General features: G+C 37.5%; 1 protein-coding gene across 3 annotated transcripts in view; it reads left to right on the top strand.

Moving 5' to 3' along the window:
- Positions 1–24,852, top strand: part of LOC143038817 (dipeptidase 1-like) — a 959,386-nt gene that overhangs the window by 793,503 nt on the left and 141,031 nt on the right. For all 3 annotated transcript variants that reach the window (XM_076208382.1, XM_076208381.1, XM_076208383.1), the window contains one exon: positions 15,872–16,048. In XM_076208382.1, coding sequence (XP_076064497.1) covers positions 15,872–16,048 — 177 coding nt within the window. The remainder of the gene's footprint in view (positions 1–15,871; positions 16,049–24,852) is intronic.

The raw sequence follows: 24,852 nt of genomic DNA, 5'->3' as shown, positions 1-24,852 counted from the left end.
CCTTGTAAAGACTGTGATGATGTCTACTGGGGGCAAACTGGCAGGGATTTGTCCACGAGATTAAAGGAACATAAAAACTCCATAAAATATGGACAAGTTAACTCCGCTGTGTTCCTTCATGCCAGCCAAAAAGACCATAGATTAGATTGGGATAATGCATCAATTATTTTTAAATCACACTGTAGCTATCGAAGGAAAATTGTAGAATCTTCTCTAATATAACATTATCCTAACTTTAATACCTCAAAAGGTCAGTGGCCCCCAGATTGTATTACGAAGTTAGCGGTCAACAAATTAATGTCAAGAGCGGTCGGACAAAATATCACCAACTGTCCTTCCTTGACCCAACCATTTCAAGGGCATGTAACCTGAGCCCCCCCACTTTCCCCACCCCCTTTTATGTACCCCTTACTACCTCATATATACTTGTACCTTAACTTCTTGTAACTATTCTGTTGAAGAAGACTGCAGATAGTAGTCGAAATATACAGTTTCCCTGTACTTCCGTTGTTATTTCTCCGATAGTGGGTTTATAGTGAACATTTACAAATGCGTTATAACATACCAATTTCCAATATATATATATATATATATATATATATATATATATATATATATATATATATATACATATATATATATAAAGAATCAAAAGAGCAATGACAAAGATGGCCCCGACACTTTCAAATTTGTCATACGAGTAAAGATTGTCTAAACTGAAAGTTCCAACACTGGAACAAAGAAAAGAAAGAGGCCATCTATTGGCCATTTACAGAATCACTAAAGGCATAATAGTCCTTGACAGAGAAGCCTTATTAAAGCGGGATAAAAGAAACACAAGGGGATATGAAAAGAAACTCAAAAAAGACAGTTAGAAAAGAGATCTAAAAGAAAAAAAAAACCGTTTTCCACACAAAGTTGTGGATGTTTGGAAGAAATTGGACGAAACAATAGTGTATACCAACACATACAAGAATTAAAGAGTAAAATAGATATTGCGAGATATAAAGACGGGTCACTACGAGCATAGCTCCCCTTCCTGTATAGTACAACTAGGTAAAAGTCGCTTGGTGGCGAGTCTCTGCGTGAAACCCAGCCCCTGGAGGAGCTTGAGGAGGTGGAGGAGACAGGTGAAGATGGGGACCAGGACAATGATGAGGCCATCGGGGAGCTCAAAGGCTACCTCCAGAACTGCGAAATGTAAGAAAATCTCATTTTTAATACTTTTTTTGAGCTGGTCACATCATTTAATAAGGTTTGTTTACTTGAAAAAATATTTCATCACTCACTAGTTCATCACGTATTTAACTATTTATTGAAATTCTTTTATTTTAGGTTTTATATCTTTTCAAAGTTCTTGAAGACTGAAGGCGAGAGCAAAAAGAAATTTCTGTAGTGTGGACAGAGATAACGCGTCAAAGTGTGCCGTAAATCATTATTTGCCGAAGGTTGTCTTTGTTTTTCGGGTTAGTGGCGGTTCGGGTGATGGCCGAAAATTGCTTCCGTCGGCGCTTATTCCGTCAGTGTTTCAAAGTTTCCGTCAGTCGTCAGTGCACCAGTGAAACGGGAGTCCGTCAATGACGGACTGACGGACTGCCCACGAAATTTACTGACGCGCCCACCACTGCAATATACATATGACCATGATATTCACACAAGGGCGTGACAATGACAGACATGAAATATTTTGTTATTTTCACACTAGCGCGTAACACCTTCCCCCTTGAAACTGATACTTTGAGAGAGAGAGTACCATTAAGGTTTTTTTCGTGGCCAGTCACACGTTTCATAGTAGATAAAAAGACTGCAAAAACAATTTCCACTTAGGCGTGAGTTTCATTAGGAGAGGTCTATTTTATTTAAGAAAACAAGAGTGTGATCTGTGTGTATGGTTAGGGGAAAAGAAGAGTGTATGTAAGGTTCAAACTGTTCAAGAGCAGCGACCACAGCCAAACACTCCCTCTCTATGTTAGCATAATTTCTCTGGTTGGCTCCAAGATTTTTATTATAATAACCTGTAGGAAAATAATCTTCATTATTTTTTGCATTAATTGTGCTTCTTGGGTAATGCCACTTGCATATTTGAATAAATGAAAGGGTATAGTATAATGACTATTTAAGTCAGTATCACACATCAAAAGTAGTTTTAGTTGTTCAAAAGCATTCTGACATTGTTCAGTCCAGTCAAATATATTCTTTCTGTAACATTTATTTTAATAGTTCAGCCAAATCCGAGAAGTTTGGACAGAACTCTCAATAATAAGCAATCATTCCTAGAAATCTTATTTTATCCTTTCTGTTCATGAGAATTGGAATGTCTTGGATAGCCTGTTTTGCTTTCAAAGGTTTGACTTGAGAGTTTCTTGTCTTAAATTCTAAATATGGGACTTGTGCATAACCAAAATTGCTCTTTTCTAGATTAATTGTTAACTTGGCCAGGTCAACTGTCTTGAAGAACTCGTGTAATGTTGTCCCCAATTATTACCGTAAATGATCATGTCATTTTAAATACTCCGGGCAAATAGAATATTAGTTAATCTATCATTCTCTGAACTTTAGCAGGGGCATTTCTTAAACCAAAAGGAAAAATTTTGATCCGGTGCGAACCTTCTGGTGTAACAAAAGCTATTTTCTCTTGGTCTTCTGTATGCATAGGTATTTGGCAATAACCTTTCAAGAGATCTAGGGTGGTGACAAACTGAGCAGAGCCTATGTAGTCATTGAGTTGATCTATGCATGGTAGTGGGTAGGCATCTGCCCTGGTGATGCCATTCAATTTTCGATAATTCACCACAAATCTGTGTTTACCACCTGTTTTATGAACAAATATCCACTGAAAAAGGATAAGAATTACTGGACTAGAGGATGGTTCTATTAGTCCTTGAAGGAGTAATGATTAGATTTCTTCCTGTAAGATATCCCTTTTTATAGGGATTATGTCTGTATGGGTGAATTCTGATAATTTTGTCCTGGGTTAACTATGTTTTACAGTAGATGATTGTCTAGGAAAGTCATCAGTTAGGTATGAATCAATTAAACTTACCAACTCATCTTGACATTCAGCCTCTAAAGACGGCAAGTTTTGTTCAAATTGCACAGTTTTCCTGGAATGGTGCTTTTTAAGTGAGTTTATATGACATAGTCTTTTTGTCGTTCTTCTGTCAGGGGTGGAAATTACATACTTTGTCATTTCTTCTTTCTACAATAGTATGATGACTTTGATATTTTGCTCGGATAATATCTCCTTGCAAAGGCAAATACAAAAAGTCTTCATCTCCTATCTTGAAATTTCTAAATTGAGTCTTGTCATGTTTATATTTCATCTTAGATTGTGCTTATTTCAAATATTCCCTAGCTAAGTTCCAAGCTCGTTATAACTTTCCTAGCATTATTTCAACATAAAGATTAACCTTTATGGGATTTTCTGTTTTTTTTTTTTTTTTTTTTTTTTTTTAGCATCTTTAGAGGGCCTCATATCTCATGTCCAAAGATGAGTTCAGCTGGAGAAAAACCTGTACTTTCTTGGGTGGAAGTCCTAGCACCAAAAAGTAAAGAAGTCCTATCCCCCCACTCTTGTTCATTTTCCACAACGTAATTTCTTAGCATAGAGTTAAGTGTTCCATGAAATCTTTCTAGAGCACCGTGAGATTGTGGATGGTAAGGAGTAGACAAAGTATGTTTGATTTCTAATTCTTTAAAGGATGCTTTGAAATTGAATGACATAGAATTACTGCCCTGATCACTCCCTATTTCTCGAGGAAAACCTAGGGAGAAATATTTTACTAGCATTTTAATTATGGTGTTAGGTAGGATATTCTCAAGAGGAATTGTTTCAGTAAGCGTGTGCTTAGGCAGAGAATAAGAAGGATTTTGTTTCCTTACTTAGACAATGGTAAAGGAACTACATAGTCCATCAGTATCTTAGAGAAAGGTTCTTAAGAGTAGGTATAAGTTTTAGGGGCCCCTTGGGAATTGATTGATTGCATTTGCCTACCCATTGCCATGGTAAACAAAACTTACAAAAGTGGGGAAGCATATTTTCTAATGAAAGGCAAATAGAAATGTACTAGGAAGTGTTTCAAAGCCTCCCTGACTGTTTTTTTTTTCTTATTGTTATGATTCATCATGCACACTTATAACCTTTCACAATAATTCATAAGATACTAGGGGGAAATGAAAAGCGCAATGTTTTCTATTATATTATACCATTCAATTTTCGAAGATTTAAATAAATAGATTTGCAATGGTACTGAAACAATTCTTAGAACAAATGTATATATTTCCTATGGTGAATTCAATAGTTCAAAACTAATTTCAAAGGGGTATTCCGGCCTTACCAAAACAACACCGATATGTCCGTCTCCTTTGACTCTCTAGCCCCTTCGTCACAAACGACAACAATTTATCGACATGATCCAACCAATATAACACCGTGTATACACCCACACGAACCTTTAATACCGAACAATATTACATATAAACAAACCGTGAAAATTAATACATTGATATATCATGCAGAAGCATCCACCATGAATGAAACTAGTTCGAAGGGCAGACGAAGCCGCCTTCGAACGAAACAAGATAACAATGGGGTCCGTAAAACAGAAAAATGCACTCCTTCATAACAATATGTATATATATGTATATGCTTTTTTTTTTTTTTTTTTTTTTTTGGCGGGGGAATGTCCCCTTTTAGCTACAGGGAGAAGGATGACTAGTCCTATCCCCGTCCCATTTTTGCCGCCGTTTACAACTCAAGTGGGAACACTTGTTTTTACCTCCGTCTCTTCGTTTACTGTTCCCTTCTATTGTTTTATGTTTCTTCTTTCCCTTCCAACTTCCTTTCCATAAATTTCTTAACTATGTCTTTTACCATATTTTTCTGTAGTAAGTGTTTCTTAATGGGGTGAATTAAACGGAGGTAATTTTTTTTCTTCTTTTCTTCCCGAATAATAATACACTTGGCTTGTCAATTTACACCAATGTACTCCCCACTGGGATCCTCAAACTACTCACCAACCCACCTCTGCACCGACGTCACGACTTTATTAATCCAATTATCTTTTCTGTTACAACTAAGTGCCTCCCCTAAGGGCGTAACATTTCTCCCGTGTACCAATAATTTTTTCTCCTCTTCCACCCTTTCCCCAATCAGAAACTGTTACAACGTCTTAAGAAATACTGCTTACACAAGCAATCACAATATCAATGCATGAATGGTTTAGTTTACATATTGTCACATCAGCATTAAAATCTGGTCCCTAGCGGTTGTTTATAAACTTTAGACGAATAGCGAGATTATGCAACTCCCTTGCGGCTATTGTTTACCAAACATCCTACACATAAAAATGAAATTCTCGGCACCTACCCCTCTATCTACCTTACTTGTCTACCTTTATCTACCAGCCTCTTATAGGGTTCGGCAGCTGCCTTTGGTCGTCCCGACCAACCATTTTCGACTACCCTCCTACACGGCTCGCTAAAAGATATACTTGGAAAATATCATATACAAGAAGCTAAATATTTAAAACTATTTCTGCATAAACTGGCAAAATCTTTAAAAGTATTATCCTTCAGTGGATGGTGTCATCAAAGCATGTTCCACACAAAACAAAGAATTAAGTAACCCTTCCAAAATGCATGAAATCATCTATATTATACGCAGGTTTCTGCTCTGCAATCAAGATTTTATATGGAAGAATTTTGTCCTCCCCAAAAATAATAGAATGAGATGTTTCACCTGTTGCTATGTTAATTTGGTTGTTCAGAGTACATTTAACACAAGGAATTCAAGTATCCCAAGCTATACTATGTGGACTTATCATACCTCTAAGACGTGTAATAATTTTCTTATTTAACCTCTCTACAACTCCATTGCTCTAAGGATGATTCACTAAAATGTTGTTGTTGTTTTTATCTTAAATAATCTAAATAATTCTTCCAAGATTTTGTTATTGAATTCAGTTTCATTATTTGAAAATAGCAACTCATCTAGAAATGTATTCATTAATCTCATGCAAGTTAATGGACTATTACATAACCAAAATGGCATTCGTTTTAACTCATAGTGTCCCGTTGGAGCAGAAATGCTGTGAATTTTCATGAGTCTTCATGCAACTCTGCCAAAAAGCAGATTTTATATCTATAGAGCCAAAATACCTATTCTCAGTTCACAAATTTCTAAGAATGTTCCCTATCACCGGTAATGGTAATCGTTCGCGTATGGTATGCTTATTCAATTCCCTATAATTAATAACTGGACGCATGGTATCATCTGATTTTGGCACCAGAATCAGGAGGAAGTTCCACTCACTTTCACTATGTTCAAAAACATCCTTGGATAACATTTCAGTGATTAATTTATTTACATTGGCTAGTTTAGAATGTGGTACTCTGTAGGCAGGTATATAGATAGGTTGAGTCCCTGGTTTTAATTTGATCTGATATTTTAAAACAGTTATTTTGACTAAGGCGTCCCCAAGCAAAGCAATTGCTTTATTGTGCTTCACGAGCAAAGCAACTAAGCTTTCATCCAACTCGGGACAACTAGTAGGTTCTAGTTGATTCTTGTATTTCTTTCCTAACTCTGTTTCTTCTTGAACTAAACAGATTGATGAAATTGGAAATCCACCTCCTCAGTACTCTCATTTAAAATCGTAATGGGTTTTGTACAAAATTGAAAACATCCTATTTGTGTACATTTTTTTAAGACTATGCCTTTATTCAAAGTAATAATCACTAATATTTCTATCATGTTCTTATTTGACTTATAAATCCATGAGTCCGATTTCAAACCTTTTAATCTAATTGATTCTGGAATGGTTAAATTTTCAGAATCTACAATGACTTCTATCCTGTTAATTGCTCTGGAATGTAATAATGTCAATTTTATTACGCCACCTTCCACCATTATCAAAACTTCATTTGTAGCTGATAAATTAGTGATTTCTGGGATTTCTTGAACATCTGAGTTGAGTTCACTATATGAGACTTTATGAGCTCTACCTCGCTATCTAAAGTATATTTGTTATCTTCCTATCTATTTCTATAGATTCCTTAATTCCCGTCACTGGCTTTAAATCTGGTTGATTTAAAAATGGGATTAACTGCCTCCCCCAAGGGTCTGACATTTCTCCCGTGTACCAATAATTTTTTCTCCTCTTCCACCCTTTCTCCAATCAGAAAGACTGTTACAACGTCTTAAGAAAAATTATTTACACAATACACAAGCAATCACTATCTCGATGCATGAATGGTTTAGTTTACATATTGTCACATCAGCATTAAAATCTGGTCCCTAGCGGTTATTTATAAAATTTAGACGAAAATCGAGATTATGCAACTTCACCTACCCCTCTATCTTACTTGTCTACCTTTATCTACCAGCCTCTTACACTTGTGGCAGTATTCTTTTCCCCTACCACAGGGATCGGCTAAATGAGAAAATAAATATTCAGAGAAGTGGTAAAGGATAGTATCAAGAGTGGTGGGACAGCATAATGGGGGGACAGTCGTAGTAAAATAAAGTATCCTCATTTCTATGAATAGAAATTTCCTCTATCACAGACAAAATGACGCGTGACTCTGGTCTGTAGGGGGGCCATATATAGACCCTAAAGTACCAGCTGTATGCTATTCAACAGCTTTTAACCCCATAAAAATATGCAACCAACACTCCAGACGGAGTAGGGAAGGAAAGGTAGATCCAGTGGTAAGCACTAAGAAAATTATTGTGATGAATGAGGAAAATGTATAGGGAAAGATGAGGTGAGGGCAGTTGTTAGGATGGTATCAGGTAAGGCACCTAGGATGAATGGGTGTCATGCAGAATGTCTGAAAAAGGGGAGATACGGTGATGGTGGTCTGGCTGGTTAAGTTATTTAATGTTTGTTTAAAAGAGGGTAGAGTGCCGGAGGACAGGATTTCCTGTATAGTTCCATTTTACAAGGAAAGGGGAACAATTGTGAGTGTAATAGTTTCAGAGGGATCAGCTTGTTAAGTGTATTTGGGAAGGCTTATGGAATTTGATTGAGAGGATTAGGAGAGAAACAGAGGGAGTAATTGGTGAGGAACGGTGTGGGTTTAGGATAAGTAGGGGTTGCGTGGATCAGAATTTTGTGGAAAGGCAGATATATGAGAAAGCTTTTGGAAAAGGTAAGGATGTTTATTTGGCCTTTGTGGATTTGGAAAAGGATTATGAAAGGATAGGCAGGAAGTCTTTGTGGGAGGTATTGCAGATATATGGGATAGGAGGAAACCTGTTAAGAGCCATCAAATTTTTTTACGAGAGTTAGAATCAGAAATGGAGAAAGTGAGTGGTTTGAGGTAAAGGTTTTAATGTGTTGGAGATGCGGTACCTGAGAAGTATGATAGAGGTTACTAGGCTGGATAGAGTGAGAAACAAGGAGGTGAGAAGGAGAGTGGGGGTGGAAAGGGAGCTGGGAGATAGGGTTGATTAAAGAGAATTGGGATGGTTTGGACACGTGGAAAGAATGACTGAAAAAATATTAGTAAAAGAGCTATGGAAGGCAGAGGTGGAAGGAGTGAACATGAGGAGGCAACCAAGGATGAGATGGATGGATGGGGTAAAAGGGGCACTGGGAAAGAGGTAAATGTCTGTTGAGGAAGGACGGGAGAAGACAGATGGGTAAATGGAGAATGGTTGTGCATGGATGATGCTGTGATGCATGGGAGTGGGTAGGGGTGGGGGATGAGGGAGTATGTAAAAAAAATCATTTGATTCAGCTCAAAGGGACTTCTCCCCGTCTTCTCTCTCTCTCTCTCTCTCTCTCTCTCTCTTTCCATGAGGGGATGGAGAGGGGGGATCGCCAATTAAATTGCTGTGTATATGCTGTGTCTTGCCGAACTGCTTCTTACCCAGGGAATCGGGCGAGATGCAGAGATGACACGTCATCTACGAGGAGCTAAGATAAATGGAAGGGAAGTGGGGTGAATGGAAGTGGAGGATGAGGAGATGGAATGTGTGGGAATGCATTTTATGCCTTTGTATTTTGGCTACATCCCTAGTATGTATATATATATTTTGTTTCTATTTGTTTTATATTTTTATGATTATTTTTTCTCACGTTCGTTTTCATATTTAATGATTTTTTATGTTTGTATATTTCTGTGTTCTTATTTTTTATATTCTTATGTTTATGTTTTTTCTGCTTTCATGTTTTTATGGTTTTGTTTTTAAATTTTTAAGTTTTCTTGTTTTTATATTTTTGTTTCATGTTTTTATTGTTATGTTTTGATGTTTATATTTTTATGTTTCCATGTTTTTTGTGGTTTTGTTTTTACGTTTATATGTTTTTACATTTGTATGGCTGAGCAGGTTAGGGCGTCGTTACTTTAGGCAAAGGTTGAGGGGATGATGGTTCGAATTCTGCCACTGGTAAAATTAATTCAAGGTCATGGTTCATTAAATTCCACGCTACAAAGTCCTCTGTAAGGAGTACCGTCGTAGCCTCTCGATGGGAGGAGTTAGTGACGTTAAACCATATCACCATCATTTTTTTTAATATATATAGATACATATTCATGTTTTAATCTTAAATATCCAAGAATTATAGTAGGGGTTATTAGGTTAGAGTGAGAAATGATGATGAGAGCGGGAGTGGAAAGGGAGATAAGAACATGAGAATGAAGGAGACTGCAAGAGACAATAAGGCCTACACTAGGCAGTACTATGTCTATTATCACCTATCATCCCCATCCATAAAGTTGTCTAACCGTTTCTTAAAACAACTGATAGTTTCAGCGCTCACTACATGGCTATTAAGTCTATTTCAATGAAAACTAATGCTCCATTAGCTTTATTACTGGGGTCAATGTACTGTTTCCTGGATTTAAGGTCAGGACTCACTAGAACTCCCAAATCTCTCTCGCACTCAGTTTTCTCTAAAAACGTGTTATCTAAGCTATATCTAGTTTCGGGGTTGTGTAGCCCTGCATTTAACACACTGCACTTTGAGATATTGAAGTTCATTTTCCATTTCACCGACTATGTGAACAATTTGTTAAGATCATCCTGCAGAATCTCGGCGTCGTCTCCTGACCTAATTAGGAGTCCAGTTTTAATGTCGTCCTCAAACTTACTAACATCACTATTAATCCCATTCTCCAAGTCATTTGTGTACATAATGAGCAATAAGGGACCCAAAACTGACCCCTGGGGGACTCCACTAAAAAAAAATTCCCACAATTGGATTTTACACCATTTATGGTGACCCGTTGTTTTCTGTCACTGATCCAAGCTCTAATCAATTCTAACACTTTTCCTCCTATACCATCGACTTTGATTTTATTTTAGTAGTCTCTGGTGGGGCACTTTGTCGAACGCTTTGCTAAAGTAAATGACATCGTATCTATCATTGTTATCTGACGTCTCATATACTTTAGTGTAAAAGGATAGAAGATTAGTTACATGTGACTTACCCTTGGAGAAACCATGCTGTGTATCACAGATCAAATTATGTGTCTCAATGTGTTCCCTGAGTCCATTAACTATTGTTGATTGAAGCATATTCCTTATAACAGATGTCAAAGTGATTGGCCTGTAGTTGCATATAGACGATTTATATCCCTTTTTAAAAACAGGAACAACGTTTACCTACCCCCAAGCAATAGGCACAAAACCAGTGTCTACTGACTTGTTAAATATTCCTGTTAACTGGTCGCAGATTTCAAATTTACACTCTTTAAGCACTCTCGGAAATTTTTCATCTGGACCTTGGGATTTTGTAGCTTTAAGTCTGCTAATCTACTTGACTACTTCTACCCTACTAATGATGATATTAGATAGTCTACTTTCTTCGTCCCCCCTGAAAACTGTATCGCAGTCAGGTGCCTTATCTAGCCTCTCCTTAGTAAACACTGAGGGGAAATATTTGTTAAATGCCTCACTCAATTTTTCCTTCGATTCTATCATGACATTTTCGTCATTTTGAATTTGGTCTGTCCTTACCTTATTTTCGTTTTCTTTAGAGATGAAAGAAGCCCTTCGGGCTGGATCTCGCTTATCTGGCAACCTTGATTTTATAGTTACGATTCATTGTGCACGTATTCTTTTTAACCAGTCTCGCCATACCGTTATATTTGGATCTAAGGTATGTTTCTCCATTTTTATTCTTATGTAAAGTCCTCTTTTTATTCCGATCTCATGTTTCAGCCTGTCCGTCATCCATTTGGGAGTATTACTATTCTTCCATATTGACTTGAGGGGAATAAATTTATTTTGTGCATTTAGAATTAAACCTGTTAGGTTACTATACATTTCATCCAAATCGCTGATCGGGCTCTTGACCCCGCGCCCACAAGTGACCCGACACAAAGTACGCATACCCTCTGTGACCCGGACTGACTGTGTACCTGACCACATCACAGCCACCTGGGTCGGTCCCATAAGTGATCAAATGTCTTATACAGTCTCTCATCTTCTCAAAATTTGCTCTCCTAAAGTCTGGTATTTGAACATCATTCGTACTTTTTAATTCTTCCCAAATAATACTAAATCTTATTTCTTGACGATTGCTAGAGCCTATACTATCTTCCATTTTTACTTTACTCGTTAGGAGTGGCAAATATATATCAAAAGGATGAATATACAAAAGTGCGCAGAGGAAAAAAGAAAATATGAAAAAGACATAATAGAAAAATGTAAAAAACAACCTAAGCCATTTTATGTATATGTATATATATATATATATATATATATATATATATATATATATATATATATATATATATATATATAAATGGTAAAATAAAAAACAAACAAGAAATGAACTACGTCATGGAAATATAGAACACACAGAAGATTTAGAAATGGCTGAAGTTATGAACAATTACTTCAAGTCGGTTTTCACGACAGAAAATGTACAGCATTGGGATGAAGAGCGTGGAGTAGGTTCACCCACCATGAGGGGAATAATAATAACACAATAAGAAATAAGGGAACATTAAATGAATCTTGATGTCAGGAAATCACACGGTCCAGACAGAATTACAAATTGGATACTAAAAGAATGTAAAGAAGATCTATTGGACAAAATATATAATTTAGTAATTTGCTCACTCAAAGAATGAAAAATACCAAAGGACTGGAAAAATGCCAATATTGTACCAATATATAAAGGAGGAATCAAGGAAGACCCAAAAAAATACAAACCAGTTTCCCTTACTAGCACTGTAACCAAAATATGTGAAAAAGTTATTAATAACACATTGGTAAAACATCTGGAAGAACACAATATACTAAAACCGAGACAGTTTAGATTTAGACAAAGAAGATCATGTACCACAAACTTCATTTGTTTCTACTAAAGACTAATATATATAATACAGGAAAGGGATGGATGGGCTGATTGTGCTCTCTTAGACTTATAAAAAGCCATAGATAAAGTACCACATAAAAATTATTAAGAAAGCTGGAAACCATAGGGGGGATACAAGGTAAATTACTGAGCTGGGTGGAGGATTTTCTGCATAGAAGGAAAATGAGGGTAGTGTTCAGAGAAAAGTGTTCAACTTGGGAAGAGGTGATAAGTGGAGTTCCACAGGGTTCAGTATTGGCTCCAATAATGTTTGCTATTCATGTGAATGACATGGATGAAGATGTAAAATATTACATGAGGTTCTTTGCAGATGAAGCAGAATTGCTGAGGAAACTGAATACTGAAAAGGAATGTGAATCGTTCAGAGAGATCTAAACAAGGCTTAGAAATGGAGTCAGAAGTGGAAAGTGGACTTTAATATTAAGGAATGTAGCACAATGTAATTTGAAAAAAGTAAAGAAAGAATACCAGGACAATATAAAATCGATACAAAGGAAGTAAAGAAAATAGGATCTGAAAAAGACCTGGGAGTAGCCATCACGAATGACATGTTTCCTGCTAAACAGATAAACAAAATTGTAGGAGAATCTTACAAATTGCTAAGATCAATAAAGGTGGTTTTTACCTACTTAGACAGAAAATGGTTAATAAAAAACTAGTCACACTGATAAGGCCTTTTTTAATTTCAATACTATTGTTGATGAGTTTATGTTTTACTGTACTATCATTTTTAACGTAAATGTAGTTTTTAAAAATGATAGTACAGTAAAACATAAACTCATCAACAATAGTATTGAAATTAAAAAAGGATGCATTTATAAAATTCCTTGCAAAATGTGTAATCAATTTTACATAGGTCAAACTGCCAAACACTTAAACATTAGAATTGAACAACACAAGAAAAATGTTAGGGATGGCAACAATTCTAGTGGAATATTCAAGCATATCAAATTAAATAATCATCCAGTTGATTGGGGTAATGCCCAGGCAATCTATTATACCAACAACATAGTAGCAAGAAACTTAATAGAGTGTAGTTTGATTCATACTACCAGTGATCAAAATTCCAACCTACACAAGAGGTTATATAAACTTGATCATTTTATTTGTCAAGAAATTAGTAAGATAATATCAGGTAAAATGTAACCCAGCGACTATGACCTAATGTCGCCCTACTGTTATTAGTGGAAGCATTGACCCTGGCGACTGTGACCTGATGTCGCCCCATCATCATTGACCTTCCGCCCTCCAGGGGGTAATTGTCCGCTACCCTTATTCAAACTGTCCTTGTTCCTTTTTTCATGTATATATTATCTATGCATTTCTTTTACTATGTACTTGTTGCACTGAAGATGTAATATACGAAAGCGCTCTGCTTCGTTAGTTTCTTTTTTCCAAGTGGTCTACTTTGCATAAGTGAACACACGTACCCGTGTTCTTATTAGCATATATATATATATATATATATATATATATATATATATATATATATATATATATATATATATATATATAAAGGACTACACAAGAAACAACGGAAAATAATTGAATCACTTTACATTGCCAACCACAAAAACACAAACAAGAGAACTGGTGACTCGAAATGGACAAAATCTACCGCGACACTTGCCCTCCAAGACACTTGCCCTCCAAGACACTTGCCCTCCAAGATACCTTTTTCCCACTTCGGCCTACCCTCTCCAGCTTTCTTCCTTTCACTCTGAAGTTCCTCCATGCTACCTTGCCCCATCTTTTTATCCTGATTTATTCTTTTAATGCTATTTGTTACCATTTATTATTATCATTGTTATTATAACTATTATTTATTTATTTTTTCTATCATTATATTTATAATTTTATCATTACATTTTTATTTTTATTATTACCATCTTTATTATTATTACTTTCATTATCTTTATTATTATTATTGTTATTATTATTGTTACTATTTAAATTTTTCGTTTTTATTATCATTGTTTTCACTATTATTGTCAATATTACTATTAATAAATTTTTATTTCTTGGTTATTAGTATTATCATTTTTATTTTTATTTTTATTATTGTTTTTATTATTATTACTTTTATTTTATTGTTATTATTTCCTGTATTGCTACTATCATTTTTGTTATTATTGTTAATATTATTATTTAAATATTTATCTTCATCGTTATCATTACTATTGTTACATTTTCTATTAATAATTTCTTTGGTATTAGTGTTATCATATTTAATTGTAAAAATGTCTTCATTGTTACGTGAGCCACAATGTGATGTTCACATTCGCCACCAACTATGGTAACTCGGAGAGGTGGTGAGGTCCACCCCATGTATATAATGCCCACAGCCCGTTTGTACACATATTCCTTTGAAAAAGCATACCTGCGAAACTAGTCAGGAATAAACTCAAGACTAAGACTCCTGTGTTTCCTATTCCGCTTACATCAACCTGTCAGAATGTCTCAATATATGTATATATATATATAGATATATGTATATATATATATATATATAGATATGTGTGTGTGTGTGTGTGTATATATATATATATATACAAAAGATAACAACACCCTAAAGCAAGCGAATGTGGTATACCAATACTCCTGCTCCGAGGAAGGTTGCAAACTTCTGCCTAACATGAATTATATTGGTGTTACCACTACTTCACTTAGCCGAAGGCTCACAATGCATGCCCGCGATGGTAGCATACGGAAACATATGACTCAATATCACAACAGAAATCCAACAAGACAAGACCTAGTTAACAATACCAAAATACTCAAACACTGTAACAATCACAAAAAACTACACATCCTGGAGAAAGTCTACATTTCACAACACACACCAATCATCAACATACAAACAAACACATTAGGCACCTTACTCTTAAACAAAGAATCCGTCACACCAGGACAAAATTTCCCTCGACCATATGACATACAACATCAACGGACATCTTGTCCAGTTCCCCCCCCCCCAGTCATTACAATCTGACTCGAACCTCTCCCAATTCCACCTCACCGTCCAGCTTCCCACCCCCGCAGTCATTATGATCTGACCCGAACCTCTCCTAATTCCACCTCACTGGAACCATAAAGCCTTGTCATTTTGTAACTCCTTAGCATAATTGACATGGACCTTTTCCTGTCATTTTATCTGCCTGAAGATGGTTGTATGTAACAACCGAAAGCTTGCGATTGTATTTATATAATTAGTGTCAATATACCATGGATCTCGGTAGACTTGTGTTTAATCTACCCCTGGACTATAAGAAACATATAAGAAGAATGGAAAAAACAACTAAGAAGATAGTTGAAACTGAATTAGCATTGGTCTTTAACAAGACATGTCTACAAGAAAATTTACTGCCAAAATATACTAATATATATATATATATATATATATATATATATATATATAATACACATATGAAAAACTGGGTTCCAAATATAGTAAAAAAACAAATATATTCTTTCATGTACTCAAACATTACCTACTCTTACTAAGATTTTTTTTTTTTTTTTTTTTTTTTCAGACGGTGATACGAGAGATGAACCGGCTGGGTTTGATGGTAGATTTGTCTCATGTATCACAGGCTACGATGCGAGTCGCCCTTGAAGTCACGAAAGCTCCAGTAATCTTCAGTCACTCCTCTGTCTATGCCATTTGTAAGAGTCCAAGAAACGTCCCCGATGACATCTTACAAAAAGTCGTAAGTATCATCTGTTCAATCATGCATCTGACAGTCATAGCCAATGTTGGATAGGAATATTCGTCAAGGAATTTGAGGATCTTATAGCAGATATATGCACAAGCACGCACGCACGCACACACACACACACACACACACGCACACACACACACACACACACGCACACACACACATACACGAGTCCAACACGTGATCCAAAGACCAATATGAACACACACACACGCAGATTGTGCTTTCCTGGATTTACAAAAGGTGTTTAATAAAATACCACAAAAAACTATTAAGAAAACTCAAAACAACGGGAGGTGTATAAGGAAAATTATTTAAGTGGATGGAAGGTTCTTGCATGGGAGAAAAATGAAGGTGGTACTCAGAGATAAAATCTCGACCTGGAAACAAATGATAAATGGAATCCCATAAGGTTCAGTATTAGCTCCGATAATATTTGATATATATATATATATATATATATATATATATATATATATATATATATATATATATATATATATATATATAAATGACATGGATGAAAGTGTAGAATGTTATATGAACTTCTTTGTAGGTGACGCAAAATACTAAACAAAGTACATACATATACCAAGGCTTTTCCCCCTTACACGGTGGGTAGCCAAAAAAGAAAAAGGCATAGAAATCACTCCCACCCATTTCATTTCCCATATATTCCACTCCCCTCCACCCTCCTCCCTCCCTCCTATCTTGACACCTCCTGGATGACGGGTCATCCCTGCATCCTGTCCATTGCCCTGGGTTAGAAGCAGTGTGGCAAGACACAGCACATCCACAGCAAGGCCGCTTCATAAATTCGGCGACCCCCCTCTCCGTCCCCTCATGCAGGAAAGGAGAAAGACGGTGAGAAATCCCTTTGTGCTGCGTCAAATTTATTCTCATGCATACTTCCTCACCCCCATCCCCCATCCACTCCCCCTCATGCATCACAGCCTCATCTATACACAACCCTTCTCCTTTCACCCCTATCTTCTGTCCTCTCCCGTCCTTCCTCTACAGACATTCCTCTCTTTTGTAAACCCCCCTTTCACCCCATCCATCCATTTCATCCTAGGACGCCCCCTCATATTCACTCCTTCCACCTACGCCTTCCACACTTCTTTTACTAATCTTTCTTCACTTATTCTTCCCATGTGCCTAAACCATCCTAATACTCTTTCATCAACCCTATCTCCCAGCTCCCTTTCTACCCCTGTTCTCCTCCTCACCTCCTCATTTCTCACACTATCTATCCTAGTAACCCCCATCATACTTCTCAGACATTTCATCTCAAACACATTCAAACTCCTTCTCTCTTCCTCTCTCATGTTCCATGTTTCTGCCCCATACATTGCTGCTGGCACAATCACTCCTCCATATAACCTCCTCTTAGCATCCATTCCCAGATGTCTATTTCTCATTACACTTCTTAATCCACCAAGGCATTTACTCGCTTCTCTCAATCTACATTCTTCCTCCACCCCCACTCCTCCCTTTCCTGTCACATTCACACCCAAGTATCTGAAACTATCCACTTCCTCCAGTTTCTCACCCTTAATGCTCACTACTGTCACTCTCTCTCCTTGTACATCTCATCACCTTACTTTTACCCACATTTATCTTCAGCTTTCATCTTTCACACACCTTCTCGAACTCTGTCACTAACTTCCTCTGATCCTGCTACAAGCGCAGTGTCGTCAACAAACAACAGCTGGCTCACCTCCCACTTTTCTCCATATTCTTTAACCATCTCAAACCCCTGACCCACTACCCTTGCATTCACCTCTCGCACCACCCCATCCATGTAAATATTGAACACCCAGGGTGACATAACACATCCCTGACAAAGTCCCACCTTTACCTCAAACCATTCACTTTCTCAATTTCTAATCCTAACACAAGCTCTACTACTCTCATACTAACTCTTGACTTCTCTTAACAACTTTCCTCCTATCCCATATATCTGTAATACCTCCCACAGTGCCTTCCTGTCTACCCTATCGTAAGCCTTTTCCAAATCCATAAAAGCCCAAAAAACATCCTTACCTTTTCCTATAGCTTTCTCACATATCTGTCTTACCACAAAAATCTGATCTACACATCCTCTGCCTGTCCTAAACCCACACTGTTTATCACCAATTACTCCCTCTGTTCCTCTCCTAATCCTCTCAATCAAGACCCTCCCATAAGCCTTCCCAACTACACTCAACAAGCTGATCCCTCTGTAACTACTACACTCACACTTGTTCCCCTTTCCTTTGTAAAGCAGAACTATACAGGCACTCCTCCAGTCCTCCGGCACTCTACCCTCTCTTAAACAAACATTGAATAACCTCACCAGCCAGTCCACCATAACTGTACCTCCTTTCTTCAGACATTCTACATGGCATCCATCCAACCCAGGTGCCTTACCTGCTCTCATCATCCTAACAGCTGCTTTCACTTCATCCTTCCCTATTTCTCCTCCATTTTCCTCACTCATCACTTTCATTTTCTTAGCACTTCCCACTGCAACTACCTTTCCCTCCCTATCCTCATTCAAATTTAGCAACTCCCTAAAATACTCTGCCCACCTTCCTCTCACTGCCTTCTCTTCCATTATCATCTCTCCATCTGCACCTTTTACCTTTTCTTTTCTACTTGATTGGCCTGCTCTTCCTCTTTTAATTTCCTTCCAAAACATCTTTTTATTACTTTCAAAATTTTCTGTCATACTCTTTCCCCATTTCACATCTGCTCTCCTCTTTGCTTCCTTTATCTTATGCTTAACCTCCTTTCTCTTTACTTTGTACCTCTCATACGATTCCCTCGTCCTAATTTGTAGTCAATCTATGAATGCCTACTTCTTCTCTTTTACACCTTTCTTTGCTTCCTCATCCCATCACTCACTACCCTTCCTTCTATTTCCTCCCGCCCTCCTTGTTCCACACACCATCTTTGCACATCTTATGACTCCCTCCTTGAACCATCCCCATTCCTCCTCCACTCCTAGTTCTACTCTATCCTTTACTCTCTCCCACTCCTCTCTCAAGTTCTTCTTATACTCATTCTCCTTTTTTTCCTCATTTAAGAAGTTCACTCTAAGTACCTCCCTACCTTCTGCCCTTTTCCTCTTTCTCCACCTATTCTCCACTCTCAATTTTCCTTCCACCAGGAAATGATCAGATATTCCCCCCCTCTCTCCCCTAAGAACATGTACATCCTTAACTCTTCCTACCATACTCCTGGTTACCACTATATAGTCCATTAACGCTCTATCTGCCACCCTTCCACCCACCACCCTCTCCCATGTGTACTTATGCTTGACTTTCTTCTTAAACACTGTATTTGCTATTATCAACTCTCTTTCAAGACACATCTCCACCATCAATTCTTCACTACGATTTTTACCTGGAACTCCATACTTCCCAATCACTCCGTCAATTGGTTCATTTCCTACCCTAGCATTTAGGTCTCCCAATACAACTACATTGATATTTTTCCCTAATCCCTCTATGCACTCATTTATATCTACCCAAAAAGCCTCCCTTTCCTCTAAGCTCTTCTCACTACCAGGCCCATACGCACTTACAAAAACCCACATCTCCTTTCCTATCTTCATCTTCATCCACATCAACCTTGATGACACCTCCTTCCACTCCACTACCCGCTTACTTATCTCTTCACTTACTAGTATAGCCACCCCTTCTCTCCCTCGTCCCCTCTTCATTCCTGAGTACCTCCCAGCTACACTCCCAAACTCAAAGTTGCCCTTTCCTTTCATTTTAGTTTCACTCAAAGCAGGTACATCCATCTTTCTTCTCACAAACATACTGCCCATCTCTTCCCTTTTACTCTGATCTCTACCACATCCACGCATATTAAAAGACCCAAACCTTAGGGTACTGGTTGGAAAACTCCCAGACCCTCTTATGCCTTTACTTTCTTTTTTAGGAATGTCCCCTTTTGGGGCTACAGGTAGTAGAACCCCTAATCCCATCCCTCGTCCCTTTTTTGTCGCCTTTTACGACTCAATTGGAAACACTTGGTGGCAGTATTCTTTTGCCCCCACCACAGGGTAGGTAGGCGAAAAAAGGAAATGAATATTCAGAGAAATGGTACAGGACAGTAACAAGGGGTTGGGGGACAGCATAACGGAGGGACAGTCGTAGTATAAAAGTGTCATAATTTCTCAATGTACAGAGTATTCCTCTATCACAGACAAAATTATATGTGACTCTGGTCCGTAGGGGCGCCCCATATAGACCCTAAAGTATCAACTGCATGCTACTTTCCCACAATAACATGCAGCCAATACCCCCAGACGGGGACTAAAGAAAGTAAGTACAGAAAAAGGACTGTGAATCACTTACAGAGAGACTCGAAACAACAGGAGGTGTACAAAGAAAGTTATTTAAGAGGATGGAAGATTTCTTGCATGGGAGAAAAATGAGGGTGGTACTTAGAGATAATAACTCGACCTGGAAAGAAATGATAAGTGGAGTCCCACAAGGTTCAGCATTAGCTCTGGTAATGTTTGATTATATATATATATATATATATATATATATATATATATATATATATGTATGTATATATACATATATATATGTATATACATATATATGTATGTATATATACATATATATATGTATATATATATATATACATATATCAAGGCTTTTTCCCCCTTACAAGGGAGGTAGCCAAAAAGGAAAAGGCATAAAATCATTTCCACCCATTCCATCCCTGAATACACTCCACAACCCTCCACCCTCCCTCTTATCTTAGCACCTCCTGGATGACGGGTCATCCCTGCACCTTCTCCACTCCCCTGGGTCAGAAGCAGTGTCGCAAGACACAGCACATCCACAGCAAGGCCGCTTCATTAAATCGGCGACCCCCCCCTCTCCGTCCCCCCATTGCATAAAAGGAGAAGACGGGGAGAAATCCCTTCAGGCTGCGTCAAATTTTGCTCACACATACTACCTCATCCCCATCCACCCGCCCATTCCACCTCATGCAACCACAACATCATCCATATACAACCATTCTCCATTCACCCCTGTCTTCTGTCCTCTCCCGTCCTTCCTCAACAGACATTCCCCTCTTCCCCAAAGCCCCCTTACCCCATAATCAACCTCATCCTAGGACGTCCCCTCATGTTCACTCCTTCCACATCTGCCTTCCATACCTCTTTTACTGGTCTTTCTTCACTCATTCTTTCCATGTGTCCAAACCATCCTAATATTCTTTCATCAGCCCTATCTCCCAACTACCTTTCCACCCCTGTTCTCCTCCTCACCTCCTCATTTCTCACTCTATCTAGCCTAGTAACCCCCATCATACTTCTCAGACACCTAATCTCAAACACATTCAAACTCCATCTCTCTTCCTCTCTTAGGTTCCATGTTTCTACCCCATACAGTGCTGTTGGCACAATCACTCCTTCATACAGTCTCCTCTTCGCATCCATTCCCAAATGTCTATTCCTCATTACACTCTTCAATCCACCAAGGCATTTACCCGCTTCTCTCAATCTACATTCTACCTCCACCTTCACTCCACCTTTTCCTGCCACATTTGCACCAAGTATCTAAAACTATCCACTTCCTCCAGTCGCTCTCCCTTAATGCTCACTTCCAGTCTACTGCCACTTTCACCCGTTGTACATCTCATCACCTTACTTTTACCCACATTTATCTTTAGCTTTCTTCTATCACATACTCTCCCAAACTCTGCCACCAACTTCCTCAATCCCTCCTCCGATCCTGCCATAAGAAAATAAGACAATATGAAATTGGTACAAAGGAAGTAAAACTGTTAGCTCCGAAAAGGACCTAGAAGTAGTTATCAACAAAGACATGTCAACAGGCAAGCATATGAAAAAGTAGTCGGAGAAACCTACAATTTAGAGATCAATGAAGGTGACTTTTAATTACTTGGATGAAGTAATGTTAAAAAATATATATATTAGTCACACTGCTAAGACCAAGATTGGAAAGGTAGTTGCAGTGGGAAGTGCTAAGAAAATGAAAGTGATGAGTGAGGAAAATGGAGGAGAAATAGGGAAAGATGAAGTGAAAGCAGCTATTAAGATTATGAGAGCAGGTAAGGCACCTGGGTTGGATGGATGCCATGCAGAATGTCTGAAGAAAGGAGGTACAGTTTTTGTGGACGGGCTGATGAGGTTACTTAATGTTTGTTTAAGAGAGGGTAGAGTGCCAGAGGACTGGAGGAGTGCCTGTATAGTTCCGCTTTACAAAGAAGTGTGAGTGTAGTAGTTTCAGAGGGATCAGCTTAAGTGTAGTTGGGAAGGCTTATGGGAGGGTCTTGATTGAGAGGGTTAGGAGAGGAACAAAGGTGAGGAACAGTGCAGTTTTAGGACAGGTAGGGGTTGTGTAGATCAGATTTGTGTGGTAAGACAGATATGTGAGAAAGCTATAGGAAAAGGTAAGGATGATTTTGGGCTTTTATGGATCTGGAAAAGGCTTACGACAGGGTGGACAGCAAGGTACTGTAGGAGATACTTGTAGCACTGTGTCACCAATTATAGCATTCTATCGTTCACATGTGCCACTGTTCCACAAACTCTCTGCAGCAATGGTTACAATTCTAACACCAAACAGATTGCCAAGTTCTCTCATGCCACTATTATTAAATTCAAGGCCATTGTCAGAGAGAAGTTTCTTTGGAGCACCAAACAATGAAATCCAACCTCTGTCTTAGCAGACATGTTGCAATTACGTCATTAAATTTCTCTGCCATCTACACACTGACAACTGGTCTAGGTTTTGGGCGTTTATACTTTATACACACCTAACAATTTTCAGTAACATTTCTAATCTGTTTTTTCATGTCTCTCTCCAACATTAGAGCATTTCGTGGCATCCTTATTAATCTTTCCGCACCCGGATGGCCAAATTGATGATGAAGTTTTAAAGGTTTACTGCTATCCGTTAAAATCAGTAACATATTCTGGATCCCTGGTTCTAGTCACAAGAACAGTGGTAACATGTAGTGATCTGACGATGATATATTTAACTTCACCCATTTATTCATAATAATCCCTGAATCCTTACAAAAATCAAGAACCAATTTTTCATTTTTCCATTGACTGCTTCCTAATCAAAAGTGAAAGATTACACTCAACAATATCGGTTTACAGCTCAGATCTCACTCCTCCATTCCACCATGGAAGTATTACACGCTTAATGGATCTATAGGTTACGCCATCATCAAACGTAAATGTACAGCTAGATTTTTCTTCTCTCACCATGGCCAACTTTTCATTGCACAGGTTGTTCAAAAAATTATCCAACCACCGTTGACTGCTAACTGTAGTTGAACAACCAGTATCCAATATACCACAATTTCGAGACTCCTTGACCAAATGCATAATCTTAGTCTGTTTGACATTTTCATTATTGGCATATCCAACAAATACTGGCATTTGTATCACGTGTTCCTCACTATTACCACCAATATCTTGTTTATCGATACCCCTGAATGACACCTCGTTATTCTCGTACAAATGCGGACAATATCAAGCCCAATGGTAATGCAAATCACATATCACATATCAGAAATAATGACATTTTTACATCAGCTACAAATTACAAGACAAATAATAGTCCCAAATTATTATGATGTAGATTTATATTAATTTAAAAGTGTGTAGAAACAACTTTGCCAACCATGTAGTCAATGAGTAGATTAATTTTGAAAAATTATCTAGATAAACACCCAAGCAGTGTGCTGTAATGTCTGTCAATTGTTTGGTTTGCTTGTTAATAAGATTTGTTTAACTATCTGTACTTAGTATCCAATCCATCATGGACCAGAAAGTCTCCTGTCTGTATACTATTGCCTTGTAACTATTTTGAAATTAAATGACGTATGTAACTTCATAATTTATTAGAGTGACAGCCTGCTTGGCTTCACAGTAAAATAAGCAATAACAATCAATTACAGAAATACAAGTGGTGACCGAGAATGTTGGAGAAACAATAAAAGATACAGCTCTCCGAGAAATAAAAAATCAATGGAAAGTGGAACAAGAAAACCAGAAAATAACTTTTAAAGAAATACTACAGTAAAAAGTGGAAGAGAATGCGAAAGAAATAGTAATTAAAGTAATTAAGGAGAAAGATAATTGGGTCAGGGACACAGTGGACAAAAAAGTGTATAGTAGTTTATGGTGTTAAAGAAAAACATCATGTAGCTAAATACCTAAGAGAAAAAGAGGAGAAAGAAATTGAGAAAGAAATTGCAAAAGAAATTCTGAAGTGCATAGAAAAAATAGACCATTAAAAATTATACTAAGGCCTCAAGTACTATCAAAAACAGCAAATTTAGCAAAAAGTGAAAATTACAAAAATGTATGGATGAAAAAAGAAATGAGCGATGTGGAAAACAGAAGGAAAACACACTAAGAAATGAAGCAAATAAAAATAAAATAACGAGAGAACAGACCGAAAAGAACGATTTTTTTTTTTTTTGAGAGAGAGAGAGAGAGTACTAGACCTGAGGCTAATTTTTTTTATATAAAAACACAATAAACAAAAGAGGAGGAGAAAAAATAAGAATAACGTATATCAACATGGATGGCATGATTTCAGGATTAAACGAATTAAACGACTATCTGGCAGAAGAGAAACCGAATATAATGGGAATTGTGGAGACGAAGTTAAAAGGTCCACTACCACCAAATAATGTGGGACAAGGTTTAGACAATCATTGGATAAAAAAAAAAATAGAAAGGAAAAACAGGGTAGAGGAGTCATGATTTTGTCTAAGAAAGGCTTTAATGTGAC

This window comes from Oratosquilla oratoria, chromosome 25 (assembly GCF_046742065.1).
Source record: "Oratosquilla oratoria isolate Oo_2021 chromosome 25, ASM4674206v1, whole genome shotgun sequence".
NCBI classification, from domain to species: Eukaryota; Metazoa; Arthropoda; class Malacostraca; order Stomatopoda; family Squillidae; genus Oratosquilla; species Oratosquilla oratoria.
The sequence above is the reverse complement of the archived record's forward strand: the minus strand, read 5'-3'. Positions and strand labels throughout refer to the sequence as shown.